The 23,389-nt window shown below is 41.7% G+C and overlaps 1 protein-coding gene across 2 annotated transcripts in view; it reads left to right on the top strand.

Moving 5' to 3' along the window:
- Nucleotides 1-23,389, top strand: part of USP3 (ubiquitin specific peptidase 3) — a 96,673-nt gene that overhangs the window by 39,085 nt on the left and 34,199 nt on the right. For both annotated transcript variants that reach the window (XM_029065649.2, XM_029065646.2), the window contains exons 3-8: nt 685-816; nt 11,390-11,473; nt 15,277-15,358; nt 18,623-18,705; nt 19,647-19,760; nt 22,729-22,842. In XM_029065649.2, coding sequence (XP_028921482.1) covers nt 685-816; nt 11,390-11,473; nt 15,277-15,358; nt 18,623-18,705; nt 19,647-19,760; nt 22,729-22,842 — 609 coding nt within the window. The remainder of the gene's footprint in view (nt 1-684; nt 817-11,389; nt 11,474-15,276; nt 15,359-18,622; nt 18,706-19,646; nt 19,761-22,728; nt 22,843-23,389) is intronic.

Here is a 23,389-nt window from a genome sequence, read left to right as displayed (position 1 = left end):
GTTCTTTTTAAAAATTATTCTATGGCATTTAAGCGCCTACTATGTGCCAGGCACTGTACTAAGCACTTGGCCAGATACAAGATAATCGGGTTGGACACAGTCCATGTCCCACATGGGGCTCATAGTATTAACCCCTGTTTTACAGATGAGGTAACTGAGTCACAGAACCAAAGTGACTTGCCCAAAGTCACATAGCAGACAAGTAGAGGAGCTGGGATTAGAATTTATGTCCTTCTGACTCCCAGACCCAAGGTCTAGCCATTAGACCATGCTCCTCCCCTAATTAATTCATTCAGTCATATTTATTGAGCGCTTACTGTGTGCAGATCACTATACTAAGTGCTTGGAAAGTACAATTCAATCAGTGGTCCCTAATGAAAAATTTGCTCATTTCTGCTCATTTCTGCCTCCCCTGTGTGGACAGCTATCAAAGGTTTGGTAAAATGAGGAGTAAATGACATTAATAGTCAAAGAATGAAAGCTAGCATGTCAAATTTGACCCACAATTCGAGGGTGATATTTGTCAGCTTTAAACTTTGTCGTAGTTAAGTCCAAATTAAGAGGTTGATGTTTAGCCAGTTATTTCATTTTTCCTCATGGTGGTTGAAATGGTTTGGTTTAATTTGTGATTCCCTCTTTCAACTTCTGGCACTGTGCTAACATAGAAATTGATTTTTTTTTAAGATACGTAAACGGTCATGCAAAGAAACATTATGAGGACGCACAGATTCCTTTAAACAACCATAAGAAGACAGAAAAGCAAGAGAAAGTTCAGCACACTGTGTGTATGGATTGCAGTAGTTATAGTACATACTGGTAAGTCAATATTCAAAGCTTTTCGATTCAAGCATTTATTATATTTTAGATATGTGTACTCAGCTGATTTTTGGTTTGCTAAAATGGTACATACAACTTAGTTTGTCAATTGTAAGATTTGGCTGTTTTATATAACGAACAATTGTTCAGCCTTCAGTTTGGTAACTGGGCTGTTTATGACAAATTAAATGTAAGAGTGTTCAGCATTTAATAGGAAGTTATTTAAATTTGATGGTCTTTTTCACTTGGTTACTAAGTGTGACTTGTTTGGCAGATGCACTGGTTGATTCACCCTAGTTTTAAAACAAATATAAATAAAATTTTCCAAGTTTTAACAATCAGAAGTCATCAGGGCCTAGAACAGTGCTTGGGGCATAGTAAATGCTTAACAAATACCATAAATATCATTCAGAATAGTTTTTGAAGGTATTCGCTGTGGGTTGGAAATCCATTATCCAAATGTTAACTGCCAATTTCCACCTTCTTTGGAATAGTATTTTTGGATCCATTATCTTAAGGCAAAACTTTCTTCATGTAAGGAGTAGTCTTTCAATCAATCAGAGCACAGGTACAGTAGAGTTAGTAGACATGATCCCTGGCCTTAAGGAATTTACATTCCTGGGGTGGGGGGTGAAGGGTGAAAGAAATGGCATCTGTTAACATTTTAACACTCATTTTGAAATAAGTAATTGTGACTCCGAGCACCCCCTAGCCAACCATGCAAAGTTGCCCAGAGCTGAAATCAAGAGGCTGAAAGAAATCGGTCCAGGTGTAAAAGAACGCAGGGGTGGCAAATAATTGCAAATTAAGGAAGTTGAAACCATGCACAACATCTAGGAATGATTTTTGAGTTCCTACTGTTTATTGCCTCTGGAGCCATCAGTGATCTGATGCTGTAAGGATAGACAGGGCTGGAGCAGTGTTCTGGTTGGTTTTAGTATCTCTCCTTAAGAATGCTCTAATTTCCTAGAATTGTGCTCCCCAGCGGTTAGATGACTAGATTTTTGCTGTGGACTGCGGCGGTTAAGATGATTTCTTCAGTGCACATCAATCACCACCATTTAAAGTCTTTCTATTTGCAGACTAACCTGATAGAGGACATCTGTTTTCACTTCCCAGTTTGGAGATTAGTGCTGGTTATTATTTGCTTAGGAGAGACAAAGAATAGCATTACATTTTGTATGTGTGTGAGCACAAAGGGATGATTTACAGATGAATTCGTCATCATGGTAGGATCCTATTTTTCAGGAAATGATGAAGGTTGACTGTCTTGGAAATCTAACTGTTTTGAAGTAATAGCTTTAGGAGCATCTTCATGTAGATATTGGGCTAGTGCCTCAAAACAGTATCATCTAAAACCAAACTTCTCATCTTCCCTTTTTAAACTTGCCCACTTCTAAATGTTGCTCTCACAGAAAATGCTTAGTACAGTGCCTTGCACAGAGTAAGTGCTCAATAAATACAATTGAATGAACACACACAGAGTCTCGCACACCCAGTCTGGTAATCATCTTTAACTCCTCTGTCTCTCCCCTCTATCAACCTGTTGCCAAACATTATGAATTTCATTCCCTTTCTGCAGTATGTTATGGTTCCACATGTTTTTTGCACTCAGAACCGTTCCTTATACTTTTCCCCACTCAGCTGGTACCTTAGCGAAGCCAAGATTGTTTGCTATCTGTGCCTCTCATGTCTCACCGCTCTATATCCTGTGCCCAGTTGCATGTCTCATCTGGAGTCAATATCCCGAAATTCAAATCCCAGCTCCACATCTGACTTACTGTGTGACCTGGAGCAAGCCATATAATCTTTCTGGGCCTCAGTTTCCTCGTCTGTAAAATGGGGATAAGTTAAATTGTGAGCCCCATGGGAGATAGGGACTGTGTCCAATCTCGTAACTTTGTATCTGCTCCCAGGGCTTAGCATGCAGTAAGCACTTCATAAGTGACATCATTCCATATTACTCCCATCCCGTCAAACTTTCTGTGACTCGGCCACTGTCCACACATCGAACTCCTGACCACTGGAGTCAAGATTCTCACTAGATTAAGCTAATTAGAGCCAATTAGAATAAGCTCATTAGACTTTTTCCTGCCTTACCTCTCCAATTTCCCACTACTACATCCCAACTCACATACTTCACTTTTCTAATGCCAGCCTGCTCACTGTACCTCGATCTCATCTATCTTGCCGTCAACCATTTGCTTCCTCCCCCTTCGTATCTGACAGACAATCACTCTCCCCATCTTCAAAGTACATCTTTGTGAGGTCTTCCCCAATTTAGCCCTTATTTCCTCTTCTCCCACTCCCTTCTGTCACCCCTGAACTCGATTTGCACCTTTATTTACCCCTCCCTCAGCCCCACAGCACTTTTGTGCTTAGCCATAATTTATATGAAAATCTGTCTCCCTCTGTAGATTATAAAATCCTTGTGGGCAGGGAATGTGTCTACTAATACTTTTGTTGTTTTTTGTTTAGTTTTTAATAGTATTTTTTCCAGTTCTTACTATGTGTGAAGCACTGTATTAAGTTGTGGGGAAGAAACAAGGTAATCGGGTTGGCACAGTCCCTGCCCTCTGTAGGGCTCACAGTCTTAATCCCTATTTTACAGAGGAGGTAACTGAGTCACAAAGGAGGTAAGCAATTTTTCCCAACGATACCTAGCAGAAAAGTGGCAGAGCCTGGATTAGAACTCAGGTCCTCAGACTCCTATGCCGGGCTCTTTCCACTAGGTCATGCTGCTTCTCAGTGAATCACATTAAAGAGATGTAGTGGGCAAGGTTTTTAACAGATTAAAGTTCTAGGGTGTTGTGTTTTTACAGTAATGTTAGAAATATTGATTTGTTTTTTGGAGGATAGTGTGCAGAGTTTTTTGGGGTTCTTTTTGGCAGAAATGGAATTGATGCAGAGACTGAATATTGGAAGATTTGTATTGTGTTGGAGTTTTGTTGACTATTACCACTCTTTAGGGCAGTTATAATCAATCACTTATATTTATTGAGTGATTACTTTGTGCAGAGCACTGTGCTAAACTCTTGGGAGAGGACAGTATAACAGAGTTGGTAGACACCTTCCCTGCCCCTGTGTCTACCAACTCAGTTTTATTGTACTCTCCCAAGCTCACAGTAAGCGCTCAAAAATACGATTGATTCCAGAAGGCTCAGGGAAGAATCCTGGCATGACTTGGAACACCCCTGTCATATATCAATCAATCAGTCATATTTATCGAGTGCCTGTGCATGATATAAGCACCTGGGAGAGTACAGTAGAGTTAGAGGACATGTCCTCAAGGGATGTTAGAGTGTAGTGGGGAAACCAGACAGGAAATGAATTACGGGAAGAAGAAAATGAAAAGTTGATATGTGAAAAAGTTCTACGGTGGAGGTGGGTTGGGAGTACATTATGTGCAGAGTTTGTGTAAAAGTGCTTGGGTGGTTGTTGGGAGTCTATGAACTGGGGGAAAGAAAAAAATAATCGGAGAAAACCTCCAAGAAGAAGTGGGATTTCAGAAGGGTTTTGAAGATGGAGAGAACTGTGGTCTGACAGATTGGAAGGGAGTAATTACCAGGCAGGAGAGAAGGAGAGAACAAGGCAGAGGAGGTGAGAAATAATACTAATAATTGTGCTATTTGTTGAACACTTACTTTGTGCCAAGCACTGTCCTAAGTGCTGGGGTGGATACAAGCAAATTGGGTTGGACATAGTCCCTGTTCCTCTTGGGGCTCACAGTCTTAACCCCCATTTTACAGATGAGGTAACTGAGGCACAGAGAAGTTAAGTGACTTGCCCAAGGCCACACAGCAGACAAGTGGAGGAGCCGGAAGTAGACTCATGCTCTTCTGACTCCCAGGCCTGTGCTCTATCCACTAGGCCGTGCTGCTTGTGGTAGGGAGCAGATTAGTTTGAGAGGAATTAGCCAGGGAGCCCTGTGTGGGACCTGATTATCTTATCTACCCCAGTGCTTAATTTAGTGTATGACACATAGTAAGTGCTTTAATACCACAGTTATTATGGTGCCTGCTAGCTGGGGTGTAGTGATTACCGGTTAGAGAAGCAGCGTGGCTCAGGGGAAAGAGCACGGGCTTGGGAGTCAGAGGTCATGAGTTCGAATCCCAGCTCTGCCACTTGTCAGCTGTGTGACTGTGGGCAAGTCACTTCACCTCTCGGTGCCTCAGTTACCTCATCTGTAAAATGGGGATTAACTGTGAGCCCCACGTGGGACGACCCGATTACCCTGTATCTACCCCAGCGCTTAGAACAGTGCTTGGCACATGGTAAGCGCTTAACAAATACCAACATTATTATTATTATTATTAGTGATGGATGAGAGCAGATAAGGAGGGAGAGAGCTGATAGAGAGTCTTGGTGCCTAGTGATTTACAATCTAGAGTCCCTCTAGACTGTAAGATCCTTGTGTGTGGGCAGGGAACATGCCCACCATCTCTGTTGTTTTGTTCTCTCCCAAGTGTTCAGTCCAGTGCCCTGCACCCAGTAAATACCAAATGAATGCGATCGATTGGTTGAAGCCAGTGTTTCTACTTGATGTGGGAAGGAATGGATAACTATTATAGGTTTTTTGGGGGGAGAGAATGTGCAGAGCCCCATTTAAGAGAAGTGATCCAGGCAACAGAGTGATTCCTTTGTGTGCTTTTCTAGTTTTGATACCTACATTCAAGTACCATAGAGATGCAGCAGCAAGGAGTAGTGTGACCTAGTGGATAGAGCACAGACCTGGGAGTCCAAAGGACCTTGGACACTCCCCTCCCAGGCCCCTGCCACCATTCCCTGCTCAAAAACCTTCCTTTGTAATAGTCATATTATGGCCCACGCCTGTGAAAACCCTTGAAATTAAAAAAAAAAAAAAGCCATCAAAAAGCACCACTTAAAAAACCCCTCCTCGGTACCTTTTTCACTTTAGAGGACAGTGAAAATTCATTTTCAATCAGCCAGTGGTATGTACTGAGTGCTTACTGTGTAACAAGCACTATATTTAGCACTTGAGAAAGTAAAATACAGTAAAACAGGGAGAGGACAGTGAAAATCCGTTTTCAGTCAATGGTGTGTATCGAGTGCTTACTGTGTAACGAGCACTGTGCTTAGCACTTGAGAAAGTCAAATACAATATAACAGGGAGAATGCAGAGCCACATTTTTTTTTTTTTAAAAAAATGAACCAGGTAACAGAATGCTTCCTTCAGGCACTGCCTAGTTTTGATACTTTCTTTCAAGGACCTGTCCAGCACTAGCCATCAGTCTAGAGGGGGAGAGAGACATTAAATTGAATTACAGATAGAAATGGCAGGAAGAAGAGAATATTTATTTTAAGTGCTGTGGGGCTGAAGGTGGGTCGAAAATCGGTTGCTTTAAGGGATATAGATCCAAGTACATAGACAACACAGAGGGAAAGGGAAATGTAGGCCTATTCCGGGAAGTCCTCCTGGATGTGAATTTGAAGGTGGGGAGAGCAGTGGTCTGTCAGGTACGAAGGGAGAGGGAGTTTCAGGCCTGAAGGAGGATGTGGGCGAGGGGTCCATGGCAAGAGATGAAATCAAGGTATAGTGAGTGGGTTGGTATTAGAAGATCTAAGTTTTAAAAGCAGCATGGCCTAGAGGAAAGGATATTGGCCTGGGAGTCAGAGAACCTGGATTCCAATCCTGGCCCCACTGCTTGTCTGGCAAGTCACTTCACTTCTCTTCAGTTATCTGTTTAATGGGGATTAAGACTGTGAGCTCTATGTGGGACAGAGACTGTGTCCAACCCGATTATCTTATATCTACTCTGTTGCTTAGTATGGTGCCTGACACATAGTAAGCACTGAACAAATTTTTTTTTTTTTTTTTAAAGTTGGGTTGTAATAGTAGATGAGTGAGGTAGGATAGGAGGGGGAGAGCTGATTGAGTGCATCCAGTCAATCAGTGGTATTGAGTGCTCACCATGTGCGGGGCATTGTAAAAAGCATTGGGGAGAAAACCATACAACAGAATTGGCCGGCATGTTCCCTGCCCATAACATGATAGTAAGGAGTTTTTTTTGATGCAAAATTGGATGGGCAACCACAGGAGGTTTTTGAGGAGTGGGAAGATATGGACTGAACGTGTTTTTTTGTCTTTAAGAAAAAGATCGGGGCAGCAGAGTAAAGTAAAGACTGAAGAGGGGAGAGACAGAAGGCAGAGAGGTCAATCAGGAGGTGGATCGAATAGTCAGGGTGAGACATGAGTGATTGGATCAGCGTAGTAACAGTTTGGATGGAGAGGAACGGCAGGATTTTAACGATGTTGTGAAGACAGAGCCGAAAAGATTTGGAGACAGATTGAAATGTAGGTTGAAAAAGAGAGGTGAGTTGATTGATGTGCCAGGGTTATGGGGTTGTGAGACAGGGGGACTCAATCAATCAATGGTATTTATTGAGTGCTTAGTAGGTGCAGGGCACTGTACTAAGTGCTTTGGAAAGTACAGTGCAACAGAATGTGGAAGGTCACAGCTCCTTCCCTGATTAAACCCTTTTCCCCTGGCTCGCTCTCATTTCTGCGTCATCTGTTCACTTGGATCTGTGATCTCTGGGCAGTTGATATTTGCCTCACCCCCAACCTCACAACACTAATGCACTAATATTTAAATTACATACTATTTAACCATATTAAAGTCTGTCGCCCCCCTCTAGACTATAAGCTTGTTATAGACAGGGAACTAATTCTGTTGCCCAATTCTGTGCCTTGGTTACCTCACCATCTTCTAGATAGGTCAAGTGATTTACCCAAGATCATGGCATATGGAAGTATTCATGGCATATGGAAGTAGCAAGCTGGATTAGAACATAGGTTAATCAACAGTTGGTTGATTAATCCATGGCATTTATTGAGAGTTTATTGTGTGCCGAGCACTGTAGTAAGCTCTTGGGAGAGTACAATACAACAGAGTTGGTAGACATATTCCCTACCTAACAGGAGCTTGCAGTCTAATGGGGGAGATGGTCATTAAAATAAATTTTTAGGTACATACGGGCCTTGAGTCCGAGGTGAATATCAAGTACTGAAAGGATACAGATCCAAGTGCTTAGTTAATACAGAAGGGAAAGGGAGTAGGGGAAATGAGGACTTAGAGAAGGCCTCTTGGAGGAGATGTGATCTTAATAAAACTTTGTAGGTGGGGAGAGTAGTGGTCTTTCATATATGAAGAGGCAAGGGGGAGTTCCAGGCCAGAGGGACAATGTGGGCAAAGGGTCAGTGGTGAGGTAGATGAGCTAGAGGGACAGTTAGTAGGTTGATTTTGGAGGAGTCAAGGTGAGATATGATAAGTGCTTGGATCAGGAGCAGATTGGGAGGAGAGGAAAACTGTATTTTAGTATTGTGAAAGTAGAAACAACAGGATTTGGTGGCAGATTGAATATGTGGGTTGAATGAGAGAGGTGAGTTGACAATGCCAAGTTATGGGCTTGTGAGTGGGAGGCTAGTGGTGCTGTCTACAGTGTTGGGAATTATGGAGAGGACAGGGTTTGGATGGGAAGGTGAGGAATTGTGATTTGGAAATGTGAAATTTGAGGTGTCTGCCGCACATCCAAGTAGAGGTGTCCTGAAGGCAGGAGGAAATGTGAGACTGAAGAGAAGGAGAGACATCAAGGCTGGAGATGTAGATTCAGGAGTCATCCACATAGAGATGGTAATTGAAGTCATGAGGGCGAAAAAGAGTTCTCCAAGGGACCTGCTTCTCTTAAAGAAATAGCTAGGCAGGAGTTAGACAAAGTAATTCAGTTAAAATTGAAGAGATACTTTAGATTTAGAACACATGACTAGTTATCTAAAATCTACTCCCGTATGCGCACTATGTAATTTTTGATTGGATATTGTTTCTACCCAAAGTAGAAGCAATTATACAGGATTTTATACAAACCCTGGTAAAGGAGAGCATGAACAGTAGTTAACGTTCCATTGACGTGCAAAGTTCCCATCTCTAAGCATCACATCCTAAATTTCTCAGTTCATAAGTGAATCTGATGCATTTACTGGGTAGACAGACTTGAGTGATGTAATCTTTAACCCAATTGCAGTATCAAGTACTGAAGCTGTCCGTGTTGATTTTTAGATGAATTTGCCAAAAAAAATCTAAAGAAGCATTGATTTTCATGGACTTATGGCATATAGAAATAGGAAAAGGTGAAATTGCAAATTTGCCATTTGTGAAACCAGAGACCATTTCTCAGACGTGAATAGTAATGAGAGATTTTATCTGAAAATGTCATTGCATACATTGTTAATTAATTTGGGTTTTAACAAAAACAAGCTGAAGAAAACATTTCTCGAGAGGTCAATTTCATAAATATTCCTCAAGGATAGTCTCAGGACTTTCCTGGTATGAAAGGTGCAAGCCTTTTAATTTGTTTTACCATCTGTGTGCTTTGGGTGATTGATATTCACCCCACCCTCAGTCCCACATCACTTATGTACATATCTGTAAATTATTTATATTGTCTGTCTCCACCTCTAAGCTCCTAGGCAGGGAATATGACTACCAACTCATTATACTCTCCCAATCAATGGATTATCGTAATTTTGAGTGCTTACCGCATGCAAAACACTATACTAAGCATTTGGAAGAGCCTTCAGAGTCGGTACATACGTTCCCCATCCCCAGTGAGTTTAGAGTTGAGGGGGTTACAGACATTAATGTGAATCATTTACAGATACCTACAGGTAAGTGAAGCTCCCAAGTCTAAGGATAGGCACATAAATGCTGTGGAGGTGGGAAGTTCTCCCACATCATGTGACTTCATCATGCGTTTCAGACAGAACTCTGTTAGAAAATGATTTAACGGCGTCTCAGCGAATCACATCCGCCTGGAGAGAACATAGTGCAATGGCAGAAAATATGGTGGTTTCGGTCAGAATGAATATACCGCAGCCAGAGAGTTTTCCTTTACAAGGCGTTTCATCAGGCAGAGCATGTAATCTTTACGTTATTGGAGATCTGACCGAGTTTGTTGTGAATGCTGGTGCGTCTGGTTAGTTGATCTCATTCTTATCATTATTATTATTACTATGTGAAGTGCTTACCATGTGTCAAGTATTGTTCTAAACACTGGGGTAGATACAACTTGTTGATCATACAAGTTGATACATGTTGATACAGGTTGAACATAGTCCCTGTCCCCCGTGGGGCTCACAGTCTAAGCATCCCTTCAGCAGAGAGCAATTATATCCATATCCGTACTTCTTATTAACATCTATCTTCCCGTGCAGACCGCAAGCTCGCCAAGGGCAGGGAACGTGTCCACCAACTCTGCTGCACTGTACTCTCCCAAGTGCCCAGCACAGTGCTCTGCCCATAGCAAGCACTCAAGAAACATCACTGATTGATTGATAACAGTACCATATATCCCATAAACTCAAACCACTCAGATCCATAGTCAATCAATGACATTTATTCACTCAACCAATCAGTGGTATTCACTGAGCAAATATAGTTTGCAGAGCACTGCACCCAAGTGCTTAGTACAGTGCTCTGCACCCAGTAAGCCCTCAATAAATACCATTGATTGAGCAAGTAAACCTCTTCGTTTTTAGGTTTTTCCACCACGTCCTTCTTTTTATAAAGTTCATTTCAAATACACCAGTGGTTTTGGGATTCAGGTAGAGTAACCCACTTTTTGTTAATTGCTTTTTCTCCAAATGTCTGACAACTCTGGGGGGCAGTGTTGCATTTTTCAATTGCGTTGGTAATAAAGTAGTTACATGGGTAGCTTCTCTACAAGTGTATGTGCAAGTGGATATTTCATTGCCTTTTGAAAGCCATTCTTGTTAATGTTGGCTTGGGCCCAGGGGGAAAAAAATGTATGCTAATCCACAACAGGAAGTTACAGAATATGATTCCTTATGGTACGGTATTTGCTTATTGGCTTGATAACAAACATTTCCTTCCTCTAAGTTACTTATAGGCTTCTTATAGAATAGGCACCATTTTGCACATTTCTCCTTAGAAAAAATTCAAGCACAAAGTCAGTCAATAACTGATCCCCATCCCAATTTCTACTGCTTTTGTCTAGAATCAGTGTAGTTTTAAAATAAAATTAAGCAGCATTCAATTACAGCACTCTATGCTTGACACAGATTTTTGCCAAATATATGGGTATTTTTTCTCCCAGTGAGGAGGAAAAACATTTAATGCCCATTCTCTAGAGTAATTATATTTGGAAACTGGAGGTTTGAAATTGGATGAATAAAACGTGGTGCTTTGAACTTCATTTTCTCTGATGCAAAACTGAAAATAAAATAATCATTGGGGTCTTCATTTCAGTAGAAGGAACTGAAGCGCTTTTTTGGTAAGTCTGCAGCTTGAGTAGTGCCATAAATCATGACAAGGAGGTTTGAAAGCTATTACCTTAGTGCCTTCTTGCCTTTTTTTTCAAGTCCCTTTAAAATGTTCTGTTAGTGATTATAATTGTGCTTTGAAAATCCACCAACTCCTGCCAATACCCACAGAGGCATGTGATCAGCTTGGCAGTAGCTAAGTTTTTTTTTGTGATTTCATCGCCATGGTTTCCTTAAAATCCGTACACACACTGATTAATATTTTCCTTGCAGTTATCGCTGTGATGATTTTGTGGTTAATGATACCAAGCTGGGACTGGTACAGAAAGTCAGAGAACACTTACAGAACTTGGAAAAGTAAGTATTAGATACTGGGAAAGAGAAATGGGGTTGACGATGAAAGGGGGAGGTATGGAACCTGAATTTTCCTTTTTTAAAATCAAAAGTATTTCATGTTTCAGAATGCTAAAAATGTGTAGCGTGTTCATTTCAGAGGAAAGATGGCCAAAGGTAAGAGTGTGTGCTCTTCCCTCCAAGTGTCAGTTTGGAGATATGGTTGGAATCATTCAATATTTATTGAGCGCTTACTGTGTGCAGAGCACTGTACTAAGCACTTGGGAAAGTGCAGTACAGCACTAAACAGTACCATTCCCTGCCCACAATGAGCTCACGGTCTAGAGTGGGAGATATCAATACAAATAGAAAATTCGGATCTGAAGAGTACTCTGGTTCTCTTATCTCTTTTGTTTCTGTCCAGTTGCAGCACAGGCTATTAGAGGTTGGCAGGGGGAAATTTTTGGCATAGATTATCCAAAACTTATATATAGTTTTAGCTAGTAGCTGTCGTGCCTTACCATCACCTTAGTTGATTGGAGGGCTTATAAGCATGGCATCCTGGTAAACTGCTTCCAAAGGCAGGGAACGGGCACTGAGTTGCCTACATCTGGCCTGATGGGAAGCGCCTTACAGTTCCCCCACCTATTTCCTTTCTTGAGAAACCTTGCAGAAGAAGGGGAGGAAGCTGTGAATTAATTGCCCATCAACATCGTCCAAAAATATCTTTTGATGTTGATGACTAGCCAGGGATGTGACTCAGAGGCCACCTCTCTCTCTGCTCATCTTTCAGGCTTTCAAGAATGTCAAAAAAACCACCAACAAACTGACAGTGCTGCTAGATATTTGTAGACCACACTGACACAGAATCGTAGCCTCGGTGCATCCCCAAGGAAGTGGCAACCTGAATAAAATACCTTGAATTACGGGGGAACACCTAGTCATTTTTTTATTGATCACTGGGCTGAATCAGGAAGGTTGTAAACACATGCCAAGAGTGGGAATCATTTAACAAGTTGAGTACATTGCAAAATGAAAATACTTAAAGGTGACTGAGATGAAAAAGTGTCTTAATGATAACTCACTTCATTTTATCCCCCAAAAAGTACACTGATGATACTTCACATATTGTAGTGTATCTAAGACAGGCATATTTGTTCATGAACTCTGGTTTTCCTTAAATGACAAATTTTGAGGACGGAAGGGTTTTTAAGTGCAAACTGAAACTTCCGACTCAAGTATTTCTCCTTTCATTTGCTGTGATCCCTTCTTACAAGAAAATTACATTAGGCTGATTTGTCAAAACAGGTTGTTGCCTATTCAGTTCCTGGATAAATTTTACAAGTAATCTTTGATTAAAAAAAAGAAGGAATTAAATGTTTACTCTGGGCCAAACACTTTTCTGAGCACTGGGGTAGATGCAGATAATCAGGCTGTACCCAGTCCCTGGCCAACACAGGACTCAAAGTCCAATAGGGAGAACAGATACTTTGTTCCCCTTTTCCAGATGAGGAAACCGAGGCACAGAGAAGTTAAATGACTTGTTCAAGCAAGGGGTAGAGCTGTGAACCCAGGCCTCTGGACTTCCAGTCCTCACTTCATTCCACCAGCCCTCGCCAGCAGTGTGGCCTAATGGATAGAACACAGGCCTGGGAGTCAGAAGGACCTGGGGTTTAATCCTGGCTCCACCACATGTCTTCTGTATGACTTTGGGCAAGTTACTTCACTTCTCCGTTACCTCGTCTGTAAAATGAGGATTAAGAGTGTGAGCCTTATATGGGGTAGGGACTGTGTCCAACCCGATTAATTTGTGTCGACCTCAGTGCTTAGAACAGTGTTTGGCACATAGTAAGCATTTAACAAGTTCCATAATTATTATTATAATTCTAATGGAAGCACTCAAGAGTTGAAGAGACAATTTAATTATTGACTGGCTCTCGAGATATCAACACCCAGAGCTGTGAATTAAAGCTTTGTATGAATTGATACTCTGACACCTTGCCCATTCCCATTTGTTGAGAAACACAGTAACTGAGTTCTAATCCCAGCTATACCACTTGCCTGTTGTGTGACATGTCATATAATTTCTCTATGCTTCATCTGTAAAATGGGATTTAATACCCGTTCCCTCTAATGGGCAAACAGTTTCCTTCCCTGCCCGTTTTTGTCTAACCTGCTTTGGTGCCGCTGCTGGTTGCCAATGCTCGCAGTGGGGTGGGTGGCGAGGATACGGGGGAGAGGCGAGCTCGCCATTGGAGGAAAGGTCTCGTGGGAGCCACGTGGGAGATCGGAGCAGTTCCCACACATCCTGCGCCCCCCCCTTCCCCCCCTTCCCTAGCGAGACGTATCCTGTTGGCATAAGATAAGAAGCAGAGCTGCCATTTTGGCTACACAGAGACCCCTTTCCAGTCCTAAGGATGAGAAGGGTCAGCTCCTTCCTGCTCAGAAAGGGGTGGGAAAGAAGCTAATAACATACCTGTGCTCCAGAGCCACATTAAATTCCAAGAAAAGCCAGCCAGATATGGCCTGTCAAGCTTAGGTTGCCGATCCCTGCCCTAGTTATCCTTCGGTTATCTCGATCTGATGAGCTGGATAAATAGATACCTCTTGTGATCATTAATCTTAGGTCCCTGGCTAAATTTTGGGGGGACAATCCAGTCAGTCAGGCAGTCGTATTTATAGAGAAGCAGCGTGGCTCAGTGGAAAGAGCCCGGGCTTGGGAGTCAGAGGTCATGGGTTTGAATGCCGGCTCTGCCACTTGTCAGCTGTGTGACTGTGGGCAAGTCACTTAACTTCTCTGTGCCTCAGTTACCTCATCTATAAAATGGGGATTAACTGTGAGCCTCACATGGGACAAACTGATTACCCTGTACCTACCCCAGCTCTTAGAACAGTGCTCTGCACATAGTAAGCGCTTAACACATACGAACATTATTATTATTATGGAGCCCTTAGTGTGTGCAGAACACTATATTAAGCCCATGGAAGAGTACAGCTTAACAGTAAACAGACGCTTTGGCTGCCCACAGCAAGCTATAGTTTTTAGAAACCCTTTTTTGCAGGTAGCCCCCCAAACTGCTTATGAATTTTATGGCGGTTGATAGCTTCAGTTGACATTTTGTTTTCATGTGTCGTCATTAATAAACAGGAAAATTGTGGCATTGTTTTAGTTTTTGTTCCTTTTCGTAGCAACCCACTCACTCCTTTATATAATAGGGAAAATAATCCCTGTTTTCTTTTGAGGAGCAGCCACACTCTTTGAAAATCAGTACATTAACACACCCGCACAATATTGAGGGTTTCGGGATTAAATTGAGTGCCATTAGTGTTTTGACTCTTGTTTGAGGCCAATTTGAATAAATTGACTTTTTGGCATAATGCAACTTCATGATCCTTCAGCAGAGATTTTTTTTTCCTTTTGAAGTCCTCTCTGGTGAGATAATTATTTCAAATGTCTTTTTGAACCTTGGAATGATTTTAGAAGATAGGAGATCGCCCTCAGGGAAATACTGTGCAAAGTGGTCCTTTGATCAAGAAAAACACTGGGTAATTTTAGTATTTTAATCCTCATGCTAATTAGGACATATTTCAGGGTATCTATACAACATAACCTATCCATATTCAGATATGTTAACAGACTTTTTATTGAAAGCATAATTTGTTATGAATCTGTGCTCAGGTAAAATATAATCTTTAATGACGATGATATAATTTTGAGGGAAATGTTCTACTGAGAACCTGCAAGTAAAATGCTTGTGTTTTTCAACCTAATACACCATTTTGTTTTTGTTATGCAGTAATACGTTTTATTTCTTTCCTTAACACAGCTCAACTTTTTCAGCCGACAGACATAGGAAAAGAAAACTATTGGAAAACTCGTCTCTAAACAGCAAATTATTAAAAGTAAATGTAAGTTAGTTTTAATTTGTTAGATAATAGTTGTCTGGTGGAAATTCAGCCACAGTATTGAACCAGCTTCGTAACTGCAACCAATTTAAGGAAATTCTTACAAATGAACCCATTTTGCGAATTTAACTTTAGTCCCATTATAGAGCTCCCTCCTCCTTACCCTCCCCACCGCCACCTAAGAGACTGTTTCTGAAGGACATATCATTTCACCCATTTATATAATGGGAAACTTAGATGGCCTTGCATTTTAACAGAGCCTGTTTTTGTATTTTCTTCTTAAGCTTTGGTTAGTGGTTGACCGTGGAGCCCTACACTAAAAGCTCTCTGTGGGCAATAATTGTGTTTAATATTTCTGTTGTACTGCAGTCTCCCAAGCTCTTAGTTGTATTACCATGCACATAGTGAGCACTCAGTAAATGTCACTGATGGCACATAATAAGTGCTCAACCAGTTACTACTGATTAGGTACAAAATAGAAAATAAATACATCAATTTAAAAACATCTTCAGTAATGATTCACACATGCTAGCAATGGATTTTGGGAAATATCCATAAGTGATAAAATTCAATTCTCAATTCAGGCATAAAGTGAAGATTAAATGGTTAGAATTGTGGTGGAATGGAAAATATTATTTTTAGTTTGTTTCATTTTATATTTCAGTTTTAAAAATAGTTTAGTATTACCCCAAATCAGGTTAGTGACTTCCTCATTTGCACTGGACCAGTTTTACATCTCTCAGCCGTGAAGTTATGGGCAGGGAATGTGTCCACTAATTCTGTTGTATCGTACTCACCCAAGTGTTTAGTACAGTGCTCTGCTCATAGTAATTATCCAATAATTACCATCGATTGCCATCAGCTGGGGATCAGGACCCATGTTCAGAGGTGCCTAGGAAGGGAACACAATAGCTCTGGAGCAACTAGGGGGTTCATGGGGCCCTTAGAAAAACGTTTCAGGTTCAGTTGGGCTCACTCAGACTTCCACAAAATGGTGTGAATGACATAAGGCACTTACTGTCATCTCTGTCTTGGTGCCTGGTATTTTTGAATGCTGACACACTCCACCCTACATGGGACCTGGACATTTCCACCCGCTTGCGTGTCAGAGGCCGGTGATGCCAAGCATTCTGCCTGGTACCCTAGCTGCTCCTGGGCCAGGTGTTGGATCATTTTGACTGACTGGCACCTTTCCTGGCTCTCTTCCCTCTGTCTCCACTCAAGAGGATTGGAATTCTCTCTGCTGACACCTCAAATTTAACATGTCCAAAATAGAACTCCACATCTTCCCACCCAAACCTTGTCATAGTAATAATGATAAATACGGTATTTAAGTAATTACTATGTGCCAGACACTGTACTAAGCTCTGGGGTAGATACAACGAATTTGGGTTGGACACAGTCCCTGTCCCAATTGGGGCTCACAGTTTCAATCCCCATTTTAAGAACCTCCAGTGGTTGCCCATCCACCTCTGCATCATACAGAAACACCCTACTGGCTTTAAAGCACTCTAATAGCTCACTCCCTTCTATCTCATGTCACTGATTTCCTACTACAACCTAGCCTGCAAGCTTTGCTCCTGTGTCAACCTCCCCATCGTACTTCAATCTTACCTAGCTTGCCAATTCCCTGCCCATATCCTGTCTCTGACCTGGAACTCTCTCCCCCCTTCGTATGAGACAGGCCACAACTCTCCCACCTTCAAAGCCTTATTAAAAATCACATCTCCTGTAAGTAGTCTTCCCCTACCTAACTCTCTTTGCTCCTACTCCCCTCTCCCTTCTGCATCGCCTATGCACTGATATGTATACCCTTTAAGCACTGGTTATTCACCCCACCCTCAGCACTTATGTACATATCCTTAATTTACATTGTCTGTCTCCCCGCCTAGACTGTAAGCTCCTTGTGGGCCAGAAAAGTGTCTACCAACAGTTTTGTATGGTACTCTCCCAAGAGCTTAGTACAGTCCTCCACACACAGTAAGCGCTCAGTAAATGCCATCGACTGATCCCACTTTTTGTGTGATTCCTCAAGGTGGTTTAGGGGTAAATGACATTGCCTAGCGAACAGAACATCAGACTGGGAGTCAGGGTCCTGAGCTCTAATCCCAGCTCTGCCATCGGCCTGCTGTATGATCTTGGGCAAGTCACTTAACCTCTCTGGACGTCAGCTTCCTCGACTGTAAAGTGAGAATAAAATACCCACTCCCCCTAACTCTCAGTGTGAGCCCCATGTTATTCAGAGACTGTGTGATCTGATTATCTTGAATCTATCCCAGGGTTTAGCACATAGTAATAAATGGTAGTTTTAAGCACTTAGTATGTGTCATACACTCGGGTAGGTACAAGACAATCATATCAGACACAGTCCCCTCCCCTTCCCCACCCCTCACAGGACTCACAGTCTGAGAAAGAACAAATATTTTACCCTCATTTTACAGACGAGGCAACTGAGCCACAGAGATGTTTTGTGACTCACCCAAGGTCACACAACAGGCAGGTGGTGGAGTTGGGACTAGAACCTGGGTCTCCTGACTGGCAGTCCTGTGCTCTGTCCACTAGGTCTCCCCGAAGTAAGTGGGTAATATATTCCCTCACTAAGATGTCAAAGTCAAATGATTGTAAGCTATGAATAGTTCAGAACAGAAATGCTTAGGTTTGAATTGGTAACAGCTTTTGTCTTTTGATTGTGGGATATTAGTTTTCCTCATTTTGCTTACAACAGCAAAAACTTCCCTCCTTTAATTTCCAAAATGTTTGTGCTCTTGTGCTACTGCTAGCAAAAAATTGGTTGGCAGGTTGATATACAATTCAGATGTTTATCATGCAACCTTCCCTGTTGAGCAGCTGTGGAACGCAAATTATTGCTTAGGAAATAAAGAGGTTCCACCACATACAGTCATTAGCATTATTTCCCCAATTAAGAGCCTCTTTCGTAATAATGAGACTCCACCCAGTGCCTCCATTTGAGTACTGGTCCCCCACTCCTGATCCTCCTCCTTCATAATGAGGCCCCATCCGTTACCTCCTCATTGAGGAGCCGCCTTCTTAAAATAAATGCTTGTTTACGCAGCTGGTAGAAACAGTGCTCCTCAGTTTATAAATGTGTATTAGGGAAAATACTTTTTCTTTGGTATGATGATAGAATCATATGGTAATGCTATTTGTATGGTAATGCTATTTGTCTTTGTTTTGTGGAGCCACTCGCTGTCATCGTGAAATGCCGTTTTGCCTTGTAAGACTTACCGATGTGCTTCCAATTTTCAGGGGAGTACCACTGCCCTCTGTGCTACAGGCCTGCGAAATCTGGGGAACACATGTTTCATGAATGCTATCCTTCAGTCTCTCAGGTAACAGGAGTCAGAGCTCCTTGCTCCATGGCTTCCTGGCAGTTCTTGGCTCATCGGGTTGAAGAATTAGACCTCTCTTTTCCCCTCATTGTTATTTCTCACTTAGACTCAGAATGCTGGTGAAATTTCGATCTGTGTTGAAGCTTGGGATTTGTTAGCAGAGGCATTTCAGAAAAAGGAGGGGAGGAGGTGTGAATTAAAATGCCTTCTCTCTCTGCGTGGTAGTGTCCACAAATCAGTCAACGTGGACTCGGCTCAGTGGCTGAAATTGAGGCATTTTTGAATGAGGAGATTATTGTCACTTTACCCTATCCTGGCTGCCTCTTACTAAGCGCTATCTCGGAGAGATGAGAAGCCCCTGCCACCACCCTATTCCGTCTCTGCCCGATATTCCTGTCAAACTTTATTCCAGGCAGTTAAAATAAATAAAAGCGCTTAGTACAGTGCTCTGCACACAGTAAGCGCTCAATAAATACAAATAAATGAATGAATTGAAAGGTTCTGAAAACACAGTCCCAAAATTATGTAGCCTCTTTGCTAAGAGGACTGGGAAACATTGGAGACTTCTTGAATGACTAGAATATAAGAGAATGTGATGATTTGGTTTAAAAAAAAAAATTCCACTTCTCAATTCAATTGGGAAATTCTTCTAGAAGAAGGGTGGTATTTGAAGTTTGTTCTTGCTTCAAAGCCTAGTGTCGTTTCTGTTCTAAGCTGGGGTTCATTTCAAGGAAAACTGTATTGCTTGCCATTTATCTCTTGTCTTTCTATTGTTTTTGTACTTCCGACCAAGCAGGTGCTTTATGTACACTGATAAGGAGAATAGTAAGAAACAGGGTTGGAGAGAGCACTAAAATGCATATACTTTCATTTGTTTCTTCCTTTCTGTCCTGTAGGATTTTTCTTACATACAACCCTTTTTTTTTTCATTGTTAAAACAGTAACATTCAGCAGTTCTGCTGTTATTTCAAAGAACTGCCAGCTGTGGAGTTAAGGAATGGGAAAACAGCAGGAAGACGGACTTATCACACCAGGAGCCAAGGCGATAACAATGTGTAAGTTAATAAGAGTTTGTTCTTCCTGGTTTTGAACTGCAAGGATGAATGACTAGTCCCAAGTGCTTTCACTGTGCTATTCAACCACAGGCACAACTATGATGATCAAAGGGTTGCTTCTAAGTAGATTGTGTGTGAAATAGTGTGCTGAGTTTAATAGCTCAAAGTTCAAATGGAGGGCTTTCATAGGGGTCACTCAGATTTTGAGGATTGTCTTAATTGGGAAGCGAGAAAATTTCCAATAGAGGAAATCCAGGTGTAGAATTGTGTATAGGCTCTTGAGTGAACTGAATTGTACTTTTTGGTATCATCAGGATGACCCAAGAGATATAGAATTGTTTAAACATTAAACCAGTTGATTACCTGTTTCTCCACCCCCAACTTCACCCTTTCTCAATCGATCAATGGTATTTATTGACCACTTCCTGTGTACAGAGCACTGGACCATCTACTTTACAGTCTAGAGGACTTTCCACCCACCAGCATCTGCAGACTCCTACATATCTACTCTTCTGCTTTGCATCTTAGCCCTCCCTTTTCCAACCCATCATGCCACTTACTGTGCCTGTTCACCACCTATTAGCAAACCACAGACACTTATGTTTTTTGGGGTTTTCTTTATACTTTTTCTTACTCATCACCCCTCTTTGCAAACTTTGTTTCCTATCTCTTGTTTCTTTTTCTCTTCCCTTCACATTAATTTGCACCTCTTCATCACTTGTTGCCTTGTTAACCCGGGGATTTCATTTTTCTTGTAGCATCAGCTCCCCCACCCCCAACTTCTCCCCCTTCATCTCAAGCCTGCCCTAAAAACAGCGCCCCAAAGCTGCAGCCCCAAATGGTCCCCTGAGAGCATTGTCTTTTGCAATTAAGGGCTGCAGCCTTTTCCCATGGCGACTTCAAATGACAGGAGTGGGGGTGATCTCTGAACCAGCATGAAGAAAGGAAGCGTGAATTACCCATAGTTTTTCCTCTTTCCTGGAGCTTAGGGTACAGCTTTGGGCAGTTCCAGGCGTAATCAGCAGTAAGAAGCCATCTTTGGGTCGGGGAGGAGGCTGGCTGCTTACCTTCCCTGCCTGGGATTTTTGTGTTAGAATGGAGGATGAAGATGGGAGATTGCCACATTTGTGAAAGTGTTTCCTAGGCCCTTAGAGCTATATTGTAATGGGGCCCTGCTGAAAATGTGTGTTTGTGTGAGTTTCTCTGCCCTTTTATCAATCAGTATTTATTGAGTGCTTACTGTGTGCAGAGCGCTCTAGTAAGTGCTTGGGAGACTACAATACAAGAGAGTTTGTAGACACGTTCCCTGCCCCCAATGAGATCATAATTTAGAAGACTGTAGTATTTTTCACGTTCTTGCTTTATCCAGTTGTTTTCTTTCTCTTGTCCTTCTTTCCCTCTGCTTTTTTCATTGTTTTCCTTTCTTTCTTTTTTTTTTTTAATACATTCTGAGTCCCATGCTTTATTCCTCCAGAGTGCCTTCCCACTGGAATAAGGACACCACCAGCCCAGGCGTGGGCTTTCCTAGATCCTCAGTGCTGTAGTCAATCGTAATAATCAAGCGCTTACTGTGTGCAGAGCACTGTATTAAGCACTTGGGGGACATCCAATACAACAATATAACAGACACATTCTCTGCCCACCACGTGCTTACATTCCAGAGCTCTTGAGGTGGATACTATACAAAGATCACTTGCTTACGACTCCCTAGGCTCTCAGGCCCCACTGCCAGTTGAAGTACAGGAAGGAAACCTGCCTCGACCATGTGAGTTGTAAATTGAGAAACTCAAGCCCTGCTACTGCCTGGACTTCCAGGGATTCCAGGAGGGGCGAGAAAGTCAGCACAATAGATTGTAGGTTGCTGTAGAACTCATTATGAGATTATGAGAAGCAGTTGTTACGGTAATGTAAGCAGCTGAGTGTATGAATTTTCCCACTCATCTAACCAGCGTTAACCAAATTGGACAATCTGTTCATTTGATGACTAGTATTCATTTATGTTATGGAACTATAAAGCAGGAAGGCTTAGTGTTTTAGTAGGCAGTTCCCATTTAGGCAGCAAAAAATTGAATGAGACCTGTGGACTCTGAACTTTTTTATATAAGAACGTTTTATCAATGACAAAGGGAATTCCTGTGAAATTAATGAATTACATGGTCTCAGAATCCACTCAACTGCAGGGTGAATTTAGGGAAGCAGCAGGGCTTAGTGGATAGAGTACGGACCTGGAAGTTGAAAGGACATGAATTGTAGGCCCAGCTCCACCACTCGTCTCCTGTGTGTCCTTGGGGAAGCCACTTCACTTCTCTGTGCTCAGTTATCTCATCAGTAAAATGGGGATTAAGACCGTGAGCCCCAAGTGGAACATGGACTGTGTCCCACCTGATTACCTTATAACTAGCCCAGTGTTTAGAACAGTGCCTGGTACATAGTAGGCCCTTAATAAACACCATAAAAAATTATGGCTTCTTAGGGTATTTAACCACATACTAAGTTGCGGGCACTTGGGTAGATATAAGCTATTCAGTTAGACACAGTCCTGATGCCATTTTACAGTTGAGGAAAATGAGATACAGAGAAGTGAAGTGACTTGCCCCAGGTCACACAGCAGACAAGTAGTGGAGTGGGGATTAGAACCCAGGTCCTCTGACTTCGAGGCCCATGCTTTAACCACTAGGCCATGCTGCTTCTCAGTTTTAAAAGAAAACTTTGAATAAGTGAAAATGTGACATCTTGCCGTCAGAAATTATAAATATACGCAGAGCTCTCAAATCTATAATTTTACATATGAAAGTGTGATCTATGAAAAGCCACTGCATTGCCCTTTCAGACCTTTGCGATTTCCAAAATGCCTGAACTCAGTGTAATGAAGATTTATTTTTTTTTCATGTGTGTATAAAGTAGATGTTTCAGGTAAAATGTTATGCTATCACTTATGAAATCTGTTTTGTGCTTTTCCCATTCCTAGTTCCTTGGTGGAAGAGTTTAGAAAGACACTCTGTGCTTTATGGCAAGGCAGCCAAACTGCTTTCAGCCCAGAGTCCCTATTTTATGTCGTTTGGAAAATCATGCCAAATTTCAGGTAAGTTCTGCTTTACAAGAGAAATGTCTTAGAGTTGTAATACAGACTTTTGGGTTTTAAACTGAGGTCTTGGTTTGTAAACTGCTAATTCCTGAAAGAATTTCTGGGCTGCCCCCACAGACATAAACATAGGTTTTGTTCTTAATTAAGAAAGCATTCTCCATTTCATCAATGATCCAGCATTGCTAAGGAAACTTCAAAGTTGATTAAAAAAAATATTTAGGAGAAAACAAATTCCTTGATTAAATAAGGGGGGATGCATTTTATTATTTTATGATTTCCTAAAAGGAATAGATATTTTCAAAATAAGTCCAGTCCATCTTGTAGAATGATGTATACCTTCCCTGTGTTTTCAGATATTTAGTCATATGTGACAGGAGTTGGGAAAACATATTCGTCCAATTTCTGTTTTACTCACAGCTTAAAGTGGTCAAATATCCTCACACTTTTAATGTGAATTAGAAAACTTGCCATTTTGAGTGATGATTGAGCATTCTATTGATTTCTGGCAAAAAATGCTTCCAAAGTTAGGATTGAGTACCTTATA

This window comes from Ornithorhynchus anatinus, chromosome 5, assembly GCF_004115215.2.
Source record: "Ornithorhynchus anatinus isolate Pmale09 chromosome 5, mOrnAna1.pri.v4, whole genome shotgun sequence".
Taxonomy (NCBI): domain Eukaryota; kingdom Metazoa; phylum Chordata; class Mammalia; order Monotremata; family Ornithorhynchidae; genus Ornithorhynchus; species Ornithorhynchus anatinus.
Note: the sequence above shows the minus strand (reverse complement) of the source record. Positions and strands in the feature narration are given on the sequence as shown.